Below are 19944 nucleotides of genomic sequence, written 5' to 3'. Positions count from 1 at the left end.
CACAGGACTGAAGCACTGCTAATGGTCAGTGGTCTCCGTTTGCTGTTCTCTGCTTTGTGCCCCTACACGAGAGAAACGCTTGATTTAAAGTATATGTATTGATGCAGATCCGGAAATCAGACAGCTCCTGGAATTACGATTATTTTGAATGTCACTCTTGCTTCATTGATTAAAACACAAAATACATTAAATGACTATTGACTGTAAACTCTTTACAGGGAAGTATAATTAGAAGTGGAGGTGTACTGTATAGAGCGACAAATGTAGGTCCTGTAGGCTAATTTCATATCTCGATCAAGACCTATATTTGTTAATATAGAATGCAAAAATACCAGCTCTGGGACCAAATCACTTTTAATATCAGAAATAAACACTGTGTAAACAGAGAGCATAACTTACATTCATTGCACCAATTATGTGTGTGTTCCCTGTAGTGTTTACAGTCAACACTGCCCTCATATGTATTAAATGTATGCGCGCGCACACACACACACAGTATTGTGTGAACTGTAATGTTTTAGTGTTCAGCTAATAAAAGCATGATGTTCTTCATTAATGTGAAATCAGTCCTCTTATTTCTGTGTTAACATCTGTGTTTAGTTGTTTATGTTAACTCACCAACACACCATGTGCATGGCAATTGCTTTAAGAAACACTTAAAGTAGGCTAACATCACTTTCTAACCTTTGTAATATAACCTGCATCAACACTTATACTTGAAATCAAGTGCTTCTCTCGTGCACAGAAAGCAGAAAGCAGAGAAGAGATGGCTGACCAATGGCAGGGCTTCAGTCCTGTGTGGGTGTGTAGCTTTCCTATAACAGAGATGGGTTTTGTAATAATGCGGCTGGGGGATAAAGAAACTTTTTTCATTTGCGTTTTTTTTGTTTTTGTTTTTCTTTTTGCAATTGCGTTTTTCTTTTTGCATATGTGTTTTGCACTTCGGGGCCACTGTAGCTAAGTGACCTCTAGTATATTAAAGCATCAATAGAATTCTGCTTCTAAAACCCAGAGAAATATTGAATTGAAAAGGTGATATAAAACATTGTATCAGCCTCAAAGGAGGAGTTACTTTATTAGATCCCTTATAAATCACCTTTGTCATACATAGAAGAATATGCATTAGTGTTACAGCAACGAGGAATAACTGGTCTTCAATATTCTTGATAAGGATTCAAACAAATTATACTTAATTCCAGACAGAATACACTTACTGCAACTGTCGAACCATTCTTGCCGACGCCTCCACTCAGAATGACTCGGAAGTAATTGGTGCAGGAATACAGAGCCCCACCCATAATGCCAAGTGTCGGCAAGGTGTGGAGTTTCAATCCTATTACTGGAAGCTTGAAGGAAACAAAAATGTAGCAGGGCCATTAAATTGCAGTAACACTGATCAAAGCTCGGAACATGCTTAGCTCATTGATTAGACAAAGCCAATGGCAAAGGCAGGGGTGTCAGCCTGAGGTTTGAGCCACCTCCTTTTTATGTCCATGACTGATCCATCGCCATGATGATAATTACCTCAAAGTCATCCCCTGTGCAGTATATTCGAGTTTCCGTGGGCAGCAAAGAGTAAAAGTGAAACAAAAGTTCTATTTAAATATTTATACTGGAGCACTCCCTATACGTTTTATTTACCTTTACCTGAACATACCTTCCCTACATATACAAAGTATTCATAGACATAGGTGTATAATCAGCCTGAATCTACAACATGAATAATACCAAGGGTTCAATTATTTATTTTGTACTGGAATTTCAGAACCTGGAGTAGAGATCCTGAATTGGTTTTTAAGTGCAGACTCTGAATGTTATTATCTAGTAACTTAAAGTTACATCTGAAGACAATCTACAATAACAGATTCTGATTTTATTTTAGTAGGTATTTAAGGAATATAGAGAGTTTAAACAAATGAGTACTATGAAATGCCCGATCTCAGTTTGAAAACTATACATATTCCCTTTAAATAAATGCAATGTGTACTTGGAAAGCCATTTTGAACAACTTGAACACTGGGGTTGCCTAATTCTGCTTCCTTGTCATGGCAGTAACAACCAAGAGACACTCTGGAGTTTTCCTACTGTAAGCAACTGTAACGAAGAGGAAAAAAAGTTTACAGACAAGACCAGAGTGAGGCCTCAGTGATTAACGAATTGATTAAATGACATCTTTTTCTGGATGTTCTATTTTGCTATCCCTAGTTACAGCAACAAAGTACAAGCCATCAGTAAATATTTCATTACATCCAGTAAGTTTGGTACAAGTTGGCTGTATACACATCACTTTAAATCAGTAAAGAAAATGAGGAGGTATATTTTAGGGATGAAACGGTTACCTGTTAATTCCAGACGGTTAGTTTTACCATTTCAAATTTTAATTATCATTAAAACCGTGTTTGATTACAGCCGTTTGAAAAACACACGGTAAATAATGATCAGAATCAACCAAAGTTAGTAGCAGTCTGACGCAGACGCAGCTTGCAGCGTGGGTTTTGTTTTGTGTGAAAACATGGCGGAAGGCAGTGACAGCTATCGGCAGTGTCATTTGTTTTCTAACGCAGTTTTGCCAAAGCCACGCCCAGTTTCTGCTAGGGGCGTGTTCTAGTCTTATAGGTCCGCGTCATTGGTCAACAGCTTGAGGGCGCTGATTGGACAGACTCGGAGAGACTCACAGTACAGTCACTAATTCTGGTGTTTCGCACGAGTGCAACGTCTTAGTGTTGTGGGTTCTGTCTATATTACTGTGCTCTGTGCTTGTCAGATGTGATGAACGGACTTCAACCGTCATCCCTTGTTTAAAAACGCTGTTAATATGTGTGTGTTTCGATATAAACAGTTAGTGCGCTTTATCAATCTTACATCTTGTACAGTTATTGCAGATAGATCTTCAGTATTTGAACATCATATAACCTTTCCTGTGCTTATAAGCTCCAGACACAGATAGACATATGTAAACGTTAGACATGTCTAATTAAATCGCAGGTATTGTGTTTTAGCTCTGCGTTTGCGGCGTGCATCCGATCTGGTAGTGTTTATGTTCACAGAATGTAAATCGTCTTCAGTCCATATGGGTCAACAATATCAACGAGTTGAAAGCAGCGCTGACTGATGATCACGCTGCAATTGACCTGCCCATCAAAACTCATTCGCTGACTCAGTGACGTCTGAAAAAGAAACCAAGCTGCCTCTCAACTCGTTGAGTGTTAAAACTGAAGACGTATATCCCATGTTGATTACAAATTCCTTGCTTAGTGCATAATGAGAAATAACTATTATATACATACATACATACATACATATATATCATATGTGTGCGTGAGAGAGAGATTAAATGTATTTTGTGTTTTAAAAATTACAAAATTCTAAATCTGAATTCCTATAATGGCTTTGTTGCAAAGCAATATTATCGAGGGCGGCATTGTGCTTTGACAACATTTATCTTATGTTTAACTTGTGCGGTGTTGATCTGTCAATCAAATTGGGCAGACAGCGTTTTTCTGCGTGCTGAATAAATACCACAGATTATTTCCACACTCGTTCGAGACTATTTTTGTTCTTGTAAAAAAAACAATTATTTACTCAAATGCATCTAACCATATATATAGATTTAAAGATTACATTTGATTTGCTAACTTAAGGTTGTGTTCATTTAAACCTGCACTAGGGAAACTTTTACCTCCCATGGCCACATGGTGCCATCTTTAATGTTAGTGTTATTATTTTAATGTTTATGCTCAAAAAAAGTGCATAGTGCTGCTAATTTTATTTGTTGTTTGTTGGTTTTAAATATACAACTTGGTGAAATGATTTCAGTGTGTGTATCAGTACTTTTTGAACATTTCCAGCACATTTTAACAATACCACGATAATACTGATAACCGTGATCATTTTGGTCACTATGATCGTGATATGAAATGTTCATACCGTTTCATCCCTAGTATATTTTAAATTGAAACCGAGGATTTCAGCATCTTTGCTGAATCATCCCTTTTGGACGAGTAAGGGAAGCTACAAATAATGCCCCACTAAAGCCTATTCATATCTCTTCTACAGAAGTCTATGCTATTCAAACTCCTATAGAGGACATGGAATTTGTAGAAGAGCTGCAAAATGGAGTTCAAAAAGAACAGTTTTCCTCTAAAATATCCTCTTGATGCTAGAAAAGAAAACCAAACAAACTTGTTACCTTGGTCTCCCACAGGCCCACCCCTCCAAAGGCCGTCATCAGATACATGATGATAATGGCAAACTGGACCTCGGTCACGTCAACTCTGGAAGCAAATCGATATAAGAATGGGTCAGAAGAGAGGAGACAGATAGGGAATAGGGAAATCTCAGCAATCTTGGCATGTCAGCCAGCGGTGGCCAACCCTGGTGCTGGAGAGCAGGTCTGGGTTGCTTTTTGTTTTATCCAAATTGATAACTGCTTAATTGAGCCAAATGTTGGGCTTAAGGAGTCAAAATATCCCTGTGTTTAAGGGTTCCAGTGGTAGATGATGTAGAGAGACCTGTAAAACCTACAGGATTGTGGCTCTCCAGGAATAGGGTTGGCTGCCCAATCTAAACATTAAATGTGTATTGTATGTCTTTCTGTATGTTGGTAATAAATGAAGGGAGCAGTCGCCATTAGATGCATAATTGACCTTTATCCCAGTTTTGAAAGTCCCTTCTCAACATTCTCGTCCCCCCGCCCTGCAGAGAACCCCCTCCACTCTGGTAGGCTGGGCTATTGTTTGCTTAGGCCCTGACTGCAGGAGAAGCCATACCCAGCTAGACTGAGAACACAGTGTTCATTCAAAGCCCAGCAGATCACAGCATGGGTGTGCCAGCTCTGAATCACTTGTCTGCCTTCAGTTATTTGCATAAGAAGTGCCCCTATTGGTGTGATTTCAAAGAGCAGACACGAACCCCAGCATGGAAAAGAGAACGCTGAAATTAAAAGTGAGGTGTAAAAAGATAATGCACCACAGGGAGTGTATCAGAGCATGTATGTTTCATAATGTAGAAGCAAAATAAGCACACCAACCTATTTATTATTGATTTCATTAATAAATAATATGCCATTTTGGACAAGGAAACAGTTTTTCCCCTCTGATGTTTTCCTATCAATACTCATGAAGTATGGGCAAAATAAAGTTATAGTTATAATCAAGTTCTTGTTCTTGGGTCAATTTTCCCCATATTTGGAAAATATCAAATCCCCATTGACTGCTATGCTATGTGTGCTCTCGCACACCACAGAACTAGACGCCCAAAAAGCAGACACACTACAAGCAGCCTGAATGGCATCCCTGTAGACAGGAGGTCTGTACAGTCAGCCAGCACACCAGCTTTCATCTTGAGAACACACCCTTTTCAATACTGCTTGGTGGCAATCATATCCCTCTTTGGAAAGATACGTGGATACATTATTGATGATATGGTGTGTCATGCTTTTAAAACTGCCTGCCAGCTGCATCTCTACATCTACTTTCATGATTTCCCTTCGATTCCCACGACAAAGGATAAATATATACACAACGCTATAAGTTCCCCTCCTGTGCCTGCCGTGTGTTCCCCTCACACATTTTGTGCCAAGGAGAGGATTTTACACTGAGCAAAATACTGCATGATTAATGTGTGTTTTTCTCTCCCTTTGTTTAAAAATACATTTAATTTGGTCTAATCATTTCACAGTAGGAATATTTCTGGAGTAGTGTTTAACCACTCCGATCCTTATCTTATTACATCTTAAATCTTCTATTTCAGGGGAATTTAGCACTGGTTTATGAATGCCCCTCTAAACGGTCTCTCAGAAGTCAGGCCTATACTCGGCTCATGTAAACCCCAAGCCAGTGGCTTAGCTGACCATTCAATAGTCCTGCCAAAGGTTAGTTGTCCTTACACAACCTTTCCCTCCCTCCCTGACTGAAGAAATTATTTACTTACAATCCAAATCTTAGTGTTCCAGAGACATAGGTCTGCCAGTGGGCACAGTAAAACATGAACATGCCAATGAACCCACAGAAGAACATCCAGTTACAGTAATCTCCCAGTCCAACTGCTATGCATGTTCCTACAGCAACGAAAACTAAACAGGGGCGGGGGGGAAGAAGAACAAAAGTTAGGAAATACTGTAGTTGTCATGGGCAGTTGTCACTTCTAAACAGCAGGCAAAGGAAATGAATGCATTAGGAATAAGCATTAAAGATGGTTTAGGTGGTCTCATACTCTGATTATAGTAGTACATGCATGTATGTATGTGTGTTTGTGTGTATAAACTGTGAATTGATATTGAAATAATAAATAGTATGCATAAATATAGCAACAGTTTTGCTTTTCAACTGCAATTATTTTGTACTACTGTACAAAAGCGTGGTCTTGAAATAAGTACGAGGCTAACTTTTTTTTTTTTGCTTTATTATACGACACAGATGCAGGTGTAGAGGGATGTACAAAGGAGAGATTGTTTTGGCTGTTTGATTTCATTCCAAAAAAATAAAGGAAAGGTACTTGCACATAATGTGACAGAAATAAGGCACACAATGTCTTTGCTTGCTCATTGTTCTGAAACCAATGCCGTAGACCATTTCTGGCTAGACCTGGAAGGTAAAATCAGGACGAGGCCACAGAGACCAAATTAATTCACTAGAGAGGCATGGCACAGTATTCCTCTGGCTGTCTACCAAACGGTTTGCAATAGTCTTTAAGGCTAAGGGGGGTCTACACCGTATTAGAGGAAATCCACCATGAACGGCAGTCTTTTGATTTAGATCTGTCATCTTAATATTAGTGGAAATAGGAGTACAATTACAGTGATTTAACCTAAAACAAAAAGGGTAAAAAAAAAAAACCTCTGAATGATTTTCACTAAACTGGTTTTGATTGAGCTAACCAGAAATGTCAACTTTATAACAGAGTGATAATTGCAGTGAAAAACAATTACACTGGGTAACAGACCAAACCAGTTTTGCCACTGTGGTCACATCTAGAGGAGATTGTAGTGTTTAAGGTGGCATAAAGGATAGAAATTTCAGAGGTTATGTGACAAGGTGGTTGACCCCAGGACATCTTGCTGTGTGTCACTCCAATAGTCTGGCCTAACCCCAAACTACAAAGCTTCTCAATATAAATCCTGAATGACATTAGTTGTAACATTCACATATCTTTCTAGCCTGAAAATCCAAACTATGGTTTCCTTTTATGCATTAATTTTAAACACATTACACTTAATTAACTATGGGTTGAGAGAACACAAGAAAATACTATTATGGATTTCAGCACAAATACATTTGACCTTTGAGTTTCTACAAGTCAACTGCCTGACCCAAAAGAAAAGGCTATGACCTATAGATTATATATTTTTCCAATCCTATCCCCATCATAATGCCATTTTAATGTAACTGCTATACTCAATCATAAATTCCCACCTGGGGCTGATTTAATTTTCTTAAAGGGGTTTCAGACACTGCACAGCTCTCATATGTTAGATAAAATGGCAAGAGCCTTAAATCGGATTTACCTGTTGAGACAGCATCACAGCCATGATCAAAGAGTTCCCCCAGTGCAGAGCTACTGTTCGTCCTGCGCGCCTGTTTCCCATCGATGGCGTCTAAAGACTGATAGATGAAAAGGCCAAGTGCACTTAAAAAGAAGGCCCATCCTGGAGCCTGAAAAGAAAAGATCAGACCAGTTTGAAAAGACTGACACTCTTTTGTATATAATCGAAAGACATGGATAGCAGTGTGTAATCCCGCCAAAAAATAAATAAATCAGGAACTGTATATGATAGAGAATCGCATTGAAGTATGACATTTTTATTTATAATCTCGACGACAGCCGATATGGAAAACTTACTTGACGTTTTGCCTATAAAGCTTTCATTGGCTTTGGTGTCTTGTCTTCAAGATTGACATGTTTAATCTATGTACTTGAAGCAATAAAATCTAGTATATAAAAAAAATTGAATACAAGAAATCCTTGAGGGCAATCAAGTACTTTGTAATGCAAGAGTATAAAAATATATTTCCCTTGACCTAGTCACCAATGATGTGTAAAGTCACAAAGCTTTTGGAAACCCTTGACACCCAAGCTGGCTGAAGCTACTACTGGTTGTTACACTTCTTAAAACACCAATCAAATCAAGTAAGCAATCATGCATGTTCAATTTGATTTCTTTCAGGTAGGCTATTCAGTGTTACAACAAGAACAGAAAAACTTTCACCACAGCCATACATTATTTAGCAGCCTGGTTGCATGTTTTAATGAACATCTGTTTAAGGACACTGAACAGTACATTTCAGCCATGTGGGTTTGACTGATGACAACAAGCTTCTTCTGTGCCAAATATGTTTGCAGCGCTTCAGTGGTATTATTTTGTGCCTCCAACTATTCCATCATTTCACATCTGTCCACTTTTTCTCTGAGCATCGTGCAAAGAGCGTACAGAAACACACACACAGGCAAGCACAATCGATATTCCCAGTATAGCCATATACTATGTGTCTTTTGGAGGAAGAGGTTCATTATTCTCAAATACTTTTTTGAGTGAACGTAGTCACGCGTGTTACAATATTTCTCCCCAAGAGTTATATGTGAATTTAAATGGGGAATGAACCGAGACACTTTCACAGCACTAGTGACTGAGTTCAGTAAACAATTTAGTTCCAAAGGTATTTTTTTATACTTGCTAGCCTTCTATCCCTTCATTCACCCTCTCAAATATGACCGACACTAACTGCACCCCCGCTGAACCAAATGCAAATGCATTTGATCTGGCTGGGATTCCTTCCACTAGTACAAACAGCAGATTAATACTTCCCTTTGTCTGGGTGTGTAACTGTAATTGTGTAACATTAGAGGTTTAAGAAGAGCATTCTTGAAACTACACTTTCTTGCATGTCACTTGCAAAACCTGCTTTTCCCCCACCCCTCCAGTGAAATCCACCATTGTTCCTGCAAAACTACTAGCTGGGAAAGGTGGAAAAAGGAGAAAAGGTGGCCTAACACTGGACAACCTAATGTGTGACATGGTATTAGTGTGGCTGATTCCCCAATCCCCATTGTATAGCCTGAATTCTGTTGTTAACACTCACATACATTTTCTAGCCTGATCTATTCCACTTTCCTTTGAATTGGTATAGAACAGGTATTAAACAAATATGTTCAATACAATGCTGTCCTAACTAAACGTCCCCCAGCACTCACCCAGAAGGCCTTGCAGACTACATAAATTTAGGTACAGTCTGGGATGAACAACCAGAACCATGTGGGTCACTTCTGGAAGTACACAAGCTTCTTTTGTCACAATGCTAACCTTTCATTGAGAAGAACCCTCTCCGTTAATAGCTTGTTGAAGTGTTTAACGTGAATGGTCATGTGGAAAAGAGAAGTGGTGGTGGAGGGTTGCTGTGACTTTTAAATTGCAACATAAGTTGAGAAGTCAGACGAGAAGTCAGAATATAAAAAACAAGTGAGAAGCATTTCATAACAGGGGAGAAAAACTAAAGGTACAGCCATTTGAAATTGCCAGTGGGATTGCTAATTAACAACTTCCACCACAACCAGATGGTGATGATAAGGCACAGCAGACTAATGAAACTTCCCACACAGGCTCTCTGCAAGGGAGTCTGAGTGTCACAAATGCGGACACAACTGAAATCTAAAAGAGTGATGACAGGCTGTAGAAAAAACTACACCGGGGAGATCATCGCAGATGGATTACATGGTGCACTTTTGTCTTGGAATTTGAGAGAGGAGCAACAAGTTTGCATCACAACTGATAACGGGAGCAATATTGTCAAAGCGACCGAATTGAATAAGTGGACAAGGCTGGAGTGTTTCGGGCATAGCCTTCATCTTGCTGTTGGTAAGTGTTTTAAATTCTTAAATGTTGTATCAACATTTTATGTCAATATAAACTGCAGTTTCCAAAGTATGCACGTGTGTGTGTGTGTGTGTGTGTGTGAGAGAGAGACAGAGAGAGGGATATATATATATATATATATATATATATATATAGATATATATATAGATAGATATAGATATAGATATAGATATACAGTGAGGGAAAAAAGTATTTGATCCCCTGCTGATTTTGTACGTTTGCCCACTGACAAAGAAATGATCAGTCTATAATTTTAATGGTAGGTGTATTTTAACAGTGAGAGACAGAATAACAACAAAAACATCCAGAAAAACGCATTTCAAAAAAGTTATAAATTGACTTGCATGTTAATGAGGGAAATAAGTATTTGACCCCTTCAACTTAGTACTTGGTGGCAAAACCCTTGTTGGCAATCACAGAGGTCAGACATTTCTTGTAGTTGGCCACCAGGTTTGCACACATCTCAGGAGGGATTTTGTCCCACTCCTCTTTGCAGATCCTCTCCAAGTCATTAAGGTTTCGAGGCTGATGACTGGCAACTCGAACCTTCAGCTCCCTCCACAGATTTTCTATGGGATTAAGGTCTGGAGACTGGCTAGGCCACTCCAGGACCTTAATGTGCTTCTTCTTGAGCCATTCCTTTGTTGCCTTGGCTGTGTGTTTTGGGTCATTGTCATGCTGGAATACCCATCCACGACCAATTTTCAATGCCCTGGCTGAGGGAAGGAGGTTCTCACCCAAGATTTGACGGTACATGGCCCCGTCCATCGTCCCTTTGATGCGGTGCAGTTGTCCTGTCCCCTTATCAGAAAAACACCCTCAAAGCATAATGTTTCAACCCCCATGTTTGACGGTGGGGATGGTGTTCTTGGGGTCATTCCTCCTCCTCCAAACACGGCGAGTTGAGTTGATGCCAAAGAGCTCGATTTTGGTCTCATCTGACCACAACACTTTCACCCAGTTCTCCTCTGAATCATTCAGATGTTCATTGGCAAACTTCAGACGGGCCTGTACATGTGCTTTCTTGAGCAGGGGGACCTTGCGGGCGCTGCAGGATTTCAGTCCTTCACAGCATAGCAATTGTTTTCTTGGTGACTATGGTCCCAGCTGCCTTGAGATCATTAACAAGATCCTCCCGTGTAGTTCTGGGCTGATTCCTCACCGTTCTCATGATCATTGAATCTCCACGAAGTGAGATCTTGCATGGAGTCCCAGACTGAGGGAGACTAACAGTTATTTTGTGTTTCTTCATTTGCGAATAATCGCACCAACTGTTGTCACCTTCTCACCAAGCTGCTTGGCGATGGTCTTGTAGCCCATTCCAGCCTTGTGTAGGTCTAAAATCTTGTCCCTGACATCCTTGGATAGCTCTTTGGTCTTGGCCATGGTGGAGAGTTTGGAATCTGATTGATAGATTGCTTCTGTGGACAGGTGTCTTTTATACAGGTAACGTGCTGCGATTAGGAGCACTCCCTTTAAGAGAGTGCTCCTAATCTCAGCTCGTTACCTGTATAAAAGGCACCTGGGAGCCAGAAATTTTGCTGATTGATAGGGGATCAAATACTTATTTCCCTCATTAACATGCAAATCAATTTATAACTTTTTTGAAATGCGTTTTTCTGGATTTTTTTGTTGTTATTCTGTCTCTCACTGTTAAAATACACCTACCATTAAAATGATAGACTGATCGTTTCTTTGTCAGTGGGCAAACGTACAAAATCAGCAGGGGATCAAATACTTTTTTCCCTCACTGTATATACACACAATATTGTATACAGTTTAATAATTCAAATAGCTAATTAAACACTAAATGTGTTATTAAAAATATAAAAATGCAGTACATTTTCTGTCAGGGTTAACTTTAGGGGTAGGGTATAGGATATAGAAAATATCCTTAGCACAGCATAAAAAAACATTACGTCAATGGAAAGTCTTCATAATGATAGGTGTGTGTTTGCCAGGACTCGAGCAATCATTTGTTCCCTGAGATCCCCACCTTGTAGGTGACTTGGTAATTAAAGCTGTGGTTTGGTAGACTGAGATCTCCCTGGACATTGGCAAGTTCTCTTCTCTCCTTCTCCAGCTGTGTGAGAACCTGGCCACAATTTTCTTTGCACACACCAAAATTGTGGCCAGGTTCTCACACAGCTGGAGAAGGAGAAGAGAACTTGCCAATGTCCAGAGAGATCTCAGTCTACCAAACCACCAGCTTTATTACCAAGTCACCTACAAGGTGGGGATCCAGGGAACAAATGATTGCTCGAGTCCTGGAGCAAGAGCCAGCCATAAGCAAAGACATTTGGTGCCCACCTGGTATGATCTTCAGGTCCTGGAGTCTGTTCACAAAGCTCTATGGCCACTTCTAGATTTCACTGACGGATTGTCAGGTGAGGATTATGTCACAGTTTCCTGTATCAAACCAGTGCTTTCTCTGTTCAACACTGACATCCTTGCACCTCAAGAGGAAGATACAGACCTCACCAAATCAATCATCCAGCAGGCTGCTGAACATTTGCTCCCTCACTGATCTAAGGTTTAAAACCACTTATATTGAACACGACATAATTCAGGAGGTGAAATCTCAAGCTGTTGATGAGACAGAGTCCGTACTTGAGTCCCACATTTTTTTGTTGTTATTCTGTCTCTCACTGTTAAAATACACCTACCATTAAAATTATAGACTGATCATTTCTTTGTCAGTGGGCAAATGTACAAAATCAGCAGGGGATCAAATACTTTTTTCCCCTCACTGTATATTAGAGCATGTCGTTTCTTTACAAATGGACACCACTACTTTGCCCAAAATTAACTCTGAACCATTACAGTCTGGCTTCTGACGTTTGTATAGCATCAAACCAGCTCTGGTGAAAGTGACTAATGTTCTTTTAATGGTGCCAACTCTCTCTCCTTATATTTCAGTTTTATGGGATTTTACACTTCCATGCTGATGACTCACAGGTTTATGTCCAACCTAAACCAGACATTGCAGTTGCTCTTTCTGTACTCCCAAATGTGTTTCTAAACTTCAACTAAACTGAAAAAAGACTGAAGCTACGATTCTGAAGAAAAGGAATTCCATGTTTGACTTTTGATGGCACGTCACTTGAGCTTTACACAGAAAAAAAAAAAAAAAAGTATTTTTTGACCTCAGTTCAGAACACCTATCCTTTTCCACCCGAGAAACCTTGCTATGCTCTGTCCAATTTTGTCTGAGCCAGTTGCTGGAAACTTGGTCTGTGTCTTTGTGTTCTCACGTCTTGAACATTGTGTCTTGCTCACAGGAGTAGCAAAACATACTCTTCGAAAATTGCAGTATGTCCACAATTCTGCAGCCAGAATTGTGTCCAGGTCCTGTTAAAGAGAACATATAACCCCCAATATTGAAATCTTTGCACTGGCTCCCAGTCTCAGTTTCAGGTTTATTTTAAAATTATTCATTTCACTTTTTAGTATCTCAATCTAAATTTGAAGAATAATTTCTGGGTCATTTGTGAGTCTCAACTACAAGACTTCACGTTATGGTTGATTGGGCTTTTTCTTGTTATGCCCCAAAGCTGTGGAATACAGTTCCCTTTATATATATTTAAATATACACATTTTTTTTTTTACATTGGCATATTATTTTTTAATCTGCTACATGACTACTTTTGTTTTTGTGTTTTGGCCCTAGCCTATGTCTTGCTGTGTATATTGTTCTGTGTCCTTCTCTGTGGATCTGTGTTTGAAATGTATTCAGTGCTTTCAGATTATATATATTTTTTTAAAGGTACTTTATAAAATACAGTTATTATTATTTGTACATTTGGGAGTTTATGCAAGAAAGAACATTTTGCATTTGACATCCCCTTTCCATAACAAGAACCTTAGGACAGAAGATAATTTATCTTGTTCATACTACAAAGTTTCTTCTACCTTTCAACTACTACTACTACTACTACTACTACTACTGATTTCTAGGACTGTCCCAAAGGCTACATTTTTACCTTCGAAAGTATTACCAAACGAAGGTTCGAAGCTTCATTGGTGCTAATTTGCATAATTTATCAATGACGTCAAATTAGCTGCTAGTGTATAGAACAGTAATCATGTTTTTTATTTATTTTTTACAAGCACATGGTATTGATTTTACAAGTATTAACCCTACAAGTCTTGTAATGCATGCAGGGGTTTTCCAAGGAGTAAACCCAACTCATCATTGCAGGTGTAACAACAACTCGTTTTACTTATTATTACTGCAGCACACACAGGTCTCAGGAACTGAACACTCACACACTGACTTGTCTCCCTTCACCTTTTCTCCCTTCTCCCTATGCTCCTCCCCACCGCACCACCCATTAAGCCTGTAGCATTGGCATGCTACAGTATTCAAACATTGTCAATTTGTATCAACAAGAGAAAAGAGGAAAAAAAAAAAATTGATTGTCACATGACGAACCCTAAAGATTTCAGTTCCTTTTATCTACATATGTTTGCTAAATTGTGGCAAACATTGATTTACATTACATTGGTTATGTTCAGTAACTGTTCAGCATATGCTAGCCTAACTCACAGGCCTCAAACAGGGTCGCCTGCGGAGGCCATTCGTTTGTTTATATGAACCATCTGAACTCAATTAAAATGAATTGCCCCTCAAAAAAAAAAAAAAAAAAAAAAAAAAAAAAAAATCAACAACTGGAGCAATTAGAACATCTTGTGAAACTTGAAAGCTCAACAAGCTCATCTGATTTACAGTCTCCTTTGTAGCCTGGTCTCTTGCAATGGATGGTTGAGTGCACAGATTCATTAACTGGTGTGCTGTCATTATCTACCCTAATTGCCCATTGCTTCCCAGGGATTGCTGTAGCATTTGAGATAATCTGACACCTTGGTAGTTAAAAACCTTGGAGGTTACTATGGTCCACCTTCTGCAGAATCCCTTCCAAAGAACTCCTGGAGGAATTCTGCAAATTATTGATCCAAAGGAGACTTAGAATAGCTGGGGTTTAAATCGACTGGGGGAAATAAAATATACAAAAAACTCGGCATTGGGATACCACTACTTCTTTCTACAGGTAACCCATAAATAAGGGGTGGTTGTCCAAAAGTAGCTGAGCTTGCTGAAGACAGCAGAGTATGTGTTACAGCTGTTTCTAATGTAATACATTGTTCACTATGTTTTACACCAATTGGTTTATTCAATTGTGATTCTACTGCTATGATCTAGATGTCCCTGAACCCACTAGTTGTAGTAGTCAAATTCACAATTAAGAAAGCAACACACTACATTTTGACTAATCAGAATAATAAAAACTAATTACGATTAGTATACATGGTAATTAAATAAATTGTTGCATTAAAACAAAATTGAGATCTGTACATGGAGTCAAAGACATCTCAATCAAAAAGCAATCGTGTGTGCAAATGCAAGCAAAAATATCAACCTTGTGTTCTGTACACTGAAGGATATCATTTATTTTGCACCATTTGCCATTTATCTTTGTACCACACTCAGAAGTCAATAGACCAACATTTATCATCACATAATGAAAGACTGAGATTGACAGTAAAAAAAACTTTAGAGGAAAAAGTTATTAATGTACGTGAAGTTTTATATATGACAGAGACATTTGTTTGTGCCAATATTCCCCTGGAAAATATTGATAATTCAAAACTACACACCTTTCTGAACAAACATGTTATACATTTGGGTGTAATTCCTACAGCAGATCAACTGAGAAGGGAAATAACTACCCCAAATTGCTGATTTGCATAAGACTAAAATTGTACAACAGGTAAAGATGAACGATAGTGCATCTGTAGTTACTAATAGAGACTACAGATGCACAAGATCAGTGTGTTTTGCATATTTTGTTTGTTCTCCAGGGACTATCAAATATTTCTGAACTGAAAGTAGTATTAGCCAATACAGTTAATCTGCACAATGTTTAAATGCATTTGCAGTTAATTTTAATAATGCAACTGTATTTGTCCCCAATAATGCCAGTTACATGATCAAGGCATACAATGACCAGCAAACAAACTGGTTGCAAATATTAAAAACAATGTCACCCAAGCAGAAAACTACATTTTAAAGACCACATACCAGAAGCAATCCAACAAGAAGGCTGTACTTTATCTATAAAGTTGCCTGAGTCATGCATAACACGACGGAGCACTTAGTATTGTGCTCTTGAATATCATTCCAAATACATCCCTTTTTACACAAGCCACAATTAACAAACTATGTAAAAACAGACTAATTACTACAACTCAGATCATTGCAAAAAGAAAAACCGGTTTTATTCAACCAGCTCATAACTTTCTGATGGCAGCAGCGATATTCAACCCACAACAAGTGTGTAGTTAGGATGTGGAAACCCTCCCATTATATTCAATTCCAGGCACGATATGACGCTGACTAAATCAGAAATGGGCAAATACCTACCATATGCCACGGAAACAGCAGTAGGATAATTTTGAATGATTTGTGGACTAAAGCTGAATAATTATTTCACAATTTAACACAGGCTAGAATATTTGTCAGTTGTGATCAATTCTGTAGATGCTGAAATGTTTCTTATTATGACCAACTTTTTACAGAACATCAATCTATAAAAGAAGGCAGGGTTAACCAAACGACGATGCTTCAATTTAATGTTATAATTGAATGCACAGGACATTCTGTGAAGAACAAAAAATAAGTAACACAATGTGCTGCTTTTGAACAACCTGAACAACCTTGTGTAATTGGGTTTATAGTGTTATAAGCTTGATGCAATCCCTCTCTGAATTCAGTAGAGTGTATAAATCCCCCGCGTTGGGAGATCCGCCTTTTGGCTCCATGGATTTGTTGCTTAATTAAGCAGACTACATGACCACCTTGCAGTGGAAGGAATGAAGTGCAGCTTAAGAAAGCATGTTGCGTAAAACACAGGGCCCTAATTATAACACTAAGTAAGTATAAGATGAGTCTCATACAGTAGAAGGTGCTTTACTTGTTCATAAAAGGATTCAGAGACAGGTGATTCCTTGTTTAGGGGGAAGTCCAGTCAAACTGTTCTGATAAACAGTAGACCAAAAACAGTCTGTGTAGATGCCAGTTGCAAAAACAAATCTGGTCAAACTACTTCCTAACAATCTTTTCTGGCTGTAACATTTCACAACTCAGATAAAAAAAATACAGTCTACATAATTTGGCCTACAGATTTAGCTGCCATTTGGCTCCTCTCTGAATAACAGGCCATGCTATGACTCTTGGAGTTACCCATATGTATTACACAGATGGCCTCAAACTGGCCAATACTGACTTCACAGCCCAGGAGTGGCACTGGAAAAAGGAGCATTGAAGAAAAGCTCTTATTACACCGATTTACAGTGCTCAGAGATTACCTGATTTCAAACTGATTGATAGCTCACAGGCCCGGGTATAATTTATTGAAAACAGAGGTGTCAAAGGTTTGGGTCTACTTTTAAATCTTAATCTACTTTAAGAGTTTCCAAACGTTCAGTTGGTTACACTTTCTGTATACCATTTGTTTTAACTCATGTTTGTAATTGTAACTTTTCAAAACAAAAATCACAATCTCACATTATAAAAAAAATAATCAAACATGCACCAGCATATTTCAATATTAACATTCCATTGGCAGTGGTCAGACATATTTTGTATTATTTATGCTTGTTTTCCTATTGTAACCAGTGGCAATAGTGCTAACCATACCTGGGCGATTCGACGTGTCCCACTGGAAATTCAGAAGGGTTCTCTCTTTCGCTTTGCAAATAACAGCAGCTTCCTTAACTACTTTCATTTTGACACTGTTCGAAAACCTGACTTTACACATTAGGCAAGTAGTAGGAATTGATTGTCATGAATATTACAATTAATACATTTTGGGCATGTTTTATAAAGGACACAACTTTGTTAATCACTGATTCCAATCAAAAACTTTCGGACCTGACAGGAATGCTCCTTGCACAATTAAACTAATCATAAAGAAATGATAAAGTAAGATTTAAGAACAGCTTATCTCCTTTATATAAATTACTTAATATTTCTGAATATCAATAACATTTAGTTTATAATACATTACAAACTTTTCATAAAGAACTTTGTAGAAACATTTCAAAGGCAACAAAACTATAACTATTGGCAAGAACAAGAATAATATAGGTTGTAAATGTATCTGTATTATTACATAATTTAGCAAGTTTCTGTGTAATGGTTCTTAATGATAATTAACACAATTAAGTCTCATTAACATAATAAGTAGCCTAATTATTTAACCTAACAATTTATATTATGGATATGTATACTTTTTACTACTGAGGGGTTTCTCTTTGTTTGAACTGAAGTAAAAAAAAAAAAAACAACTACATCAACCATTTCTGTTTTATATAGCACAGGTTAATGTGTTGTAGCGGACATTCACTGGTATTTAATTATTCAAATTTCTAAATACTGTACTTCATTGCATTTCTATGACATGCTTTTTTCATTTCATAATACAGCTCTCCTCCAACTTTTTATTATAACACAACTTTTATTTACAAATTCACCTAAAAAGAATTTCACGCAATTGCATGAAAATAATGATGAATCCTGTACTCATGTGGACTGTACACAAATAGATCATAAACAGATGGATGTCCACCTTTTCATGGGATCGCACATATGCATTAATATGGCTGTGGATCATTTTACCTGCATTCCTGTACTGAATATTAAACAGCAAACAAAGTCAGTAGTACCCAAGGGCAACCTCAGACAACTGCCACATAACAGAAACCAGGATAGACCTTGTACTGCTACGTTTACTTTGCTTCTGCTGAATGACTGGGGGTCAATTTAAAATAGGCTGAGATTAACAACAAGATAAATAGTTTGATTTAGTTTCTCGACTGCATCCTAAATTTCAACACTTTTGCCAAACAAGGGGGTGGTAAAGTAAAACCACGTTAAAGCTCTTTAATTTGATGTATTTTGTATTTGATTGCAAAATTATTATTATTATTATTATTATTATTATAAAATAAACTTTAAGCTGTGTGCTATAGGAACCCAAAACGACTGATACTTCTACAACAATACAGACATTTTGCAGAATCAAGATTATGATGATGATGAAGATGATGAAGATGATGTGAAATATTAATAGTAAAAAACAGAACTCCAGTTTCTGGTGTCTCAATCACAGATTGGGCCGATTCTGAAAAGGCCTATTGGGCCACCGTAGACGACTATCTTAGTTTATTTTTAGAAAAAAACTTAATCTAGTCACCCTTCTCCAATTACAGCGCAGCTTTCCATATTATAACATGCTACAACTAAAAAAGGAGAGGGCGAAAAACACCAACCATGAACGGGGGGCAATGGCTAACAATGTTAGAATTAATCCAAAACTTTTTGAAAATCTTCAAGTGTGGCTGCATTGAACGTCCAGGGCATGTTCCCAGTCCAGTCACAACAGGTTCATCGACACGTTTGTTCTGAGAATAATGCAAATAATGAGACGGCCGTCTATTCTTGTCGTTTTCTGAAGGGACACATTACATTAGGGATGATGGGAGTCTCAAAATAGGACTGAAAACGTGTTAGGGGAAACCTCCGACATACACACACATATAGGGAGACAGAAAGTTGATCCAGACTTACCTCTTCGGTAGCAGAGGGACAGTAAAACACTAGAATGACTGTCGTGACGATGTTAATGACCAGTCCGGTTATAGTTAGGGTATTGGGGGCCACCCATGTTGGGATTTGTTGGACCAACCAATTCCAGTAGAGCTGAAACGGGGGCTCGAACAGAGACCGACCAGAAGCGCTGTATTTGTGCTCCTCCAGCCGCTTCAGCTGCGCGGCAGTCAGCGGCTCCGGCCAGAGACACTGTGGCATCGTTTGTGTTGTGTTGTTTCTCAGCAGATGTGACGAGTATGGCTTAATAAAAGACTCAAGTTTTTTGCAAGGCGATCCGACGTCGTCTTCGCTTCCTCCGGCGCTAGCTCAAGCATTTAGCCTTTTCGGGGGGCGGGGGGGGGGATCAAGTCATTTTCCTACACAGACACAGAAATTTGTTAACGCTCAATCGGTCTCTGTGCCT

General features: G+C 38.4%; 1 protein-coding gene across 3 annotated transcripts in view; it reads right to left on the bottom strand.

The window, feature by feature from the left end:
• The window catches only part of chpt1 (choline phosphotransferase 1), a 24566-nt gene extending 4622 nt beyond the window's left edge, over positions 1–19944 (bottom strand). For all 3 annotated transcript variants that reach the window (XM_066705470.1, XM_066705471.1, XM_066705472.1), the window contains exons 1-5: positions 19500–19944; positions 7505–7652; positions 5932–6073; positions 4190–4274; positions 1215–1346 (exon numbers count right to left, since the gene is read on the bottom strand). In XM_066705470.1, the coding sequence (XP_066561567.1) occupies positions 1215–1346; positions 4190–4274; positions 5932–6073; positions 7505–7652; positions 19500–19739 (747 nt within the window). In that variant the 5' untranslated portion in view covers positions 19740–19944. The remainder of the gene's footprint in view (positions 1–1214; positions 1347–4189; positions 4275–5931; positions 6074–7504; positions 7653–19499) is intronic.

Source organism: Amia ocellicauda, chromosome 5 (assembly GCF_036373705.1).
Source record: "Amia ocellicauda isolate fAmiCal2 chromosome 5, fAmiCal2.hap1, whole genome shotgun sequence".
Lineage (NCBI taxonomy): Eukaryota > Metazoa > Chordata > Actinopteri > Amiiformes > Amiidae > Amia > Amia ocellicauda.
Note: the sequence above shows the minus strand (reverse complement) of the source record. Positions and strands in the feature narration are given on the sequence as shown.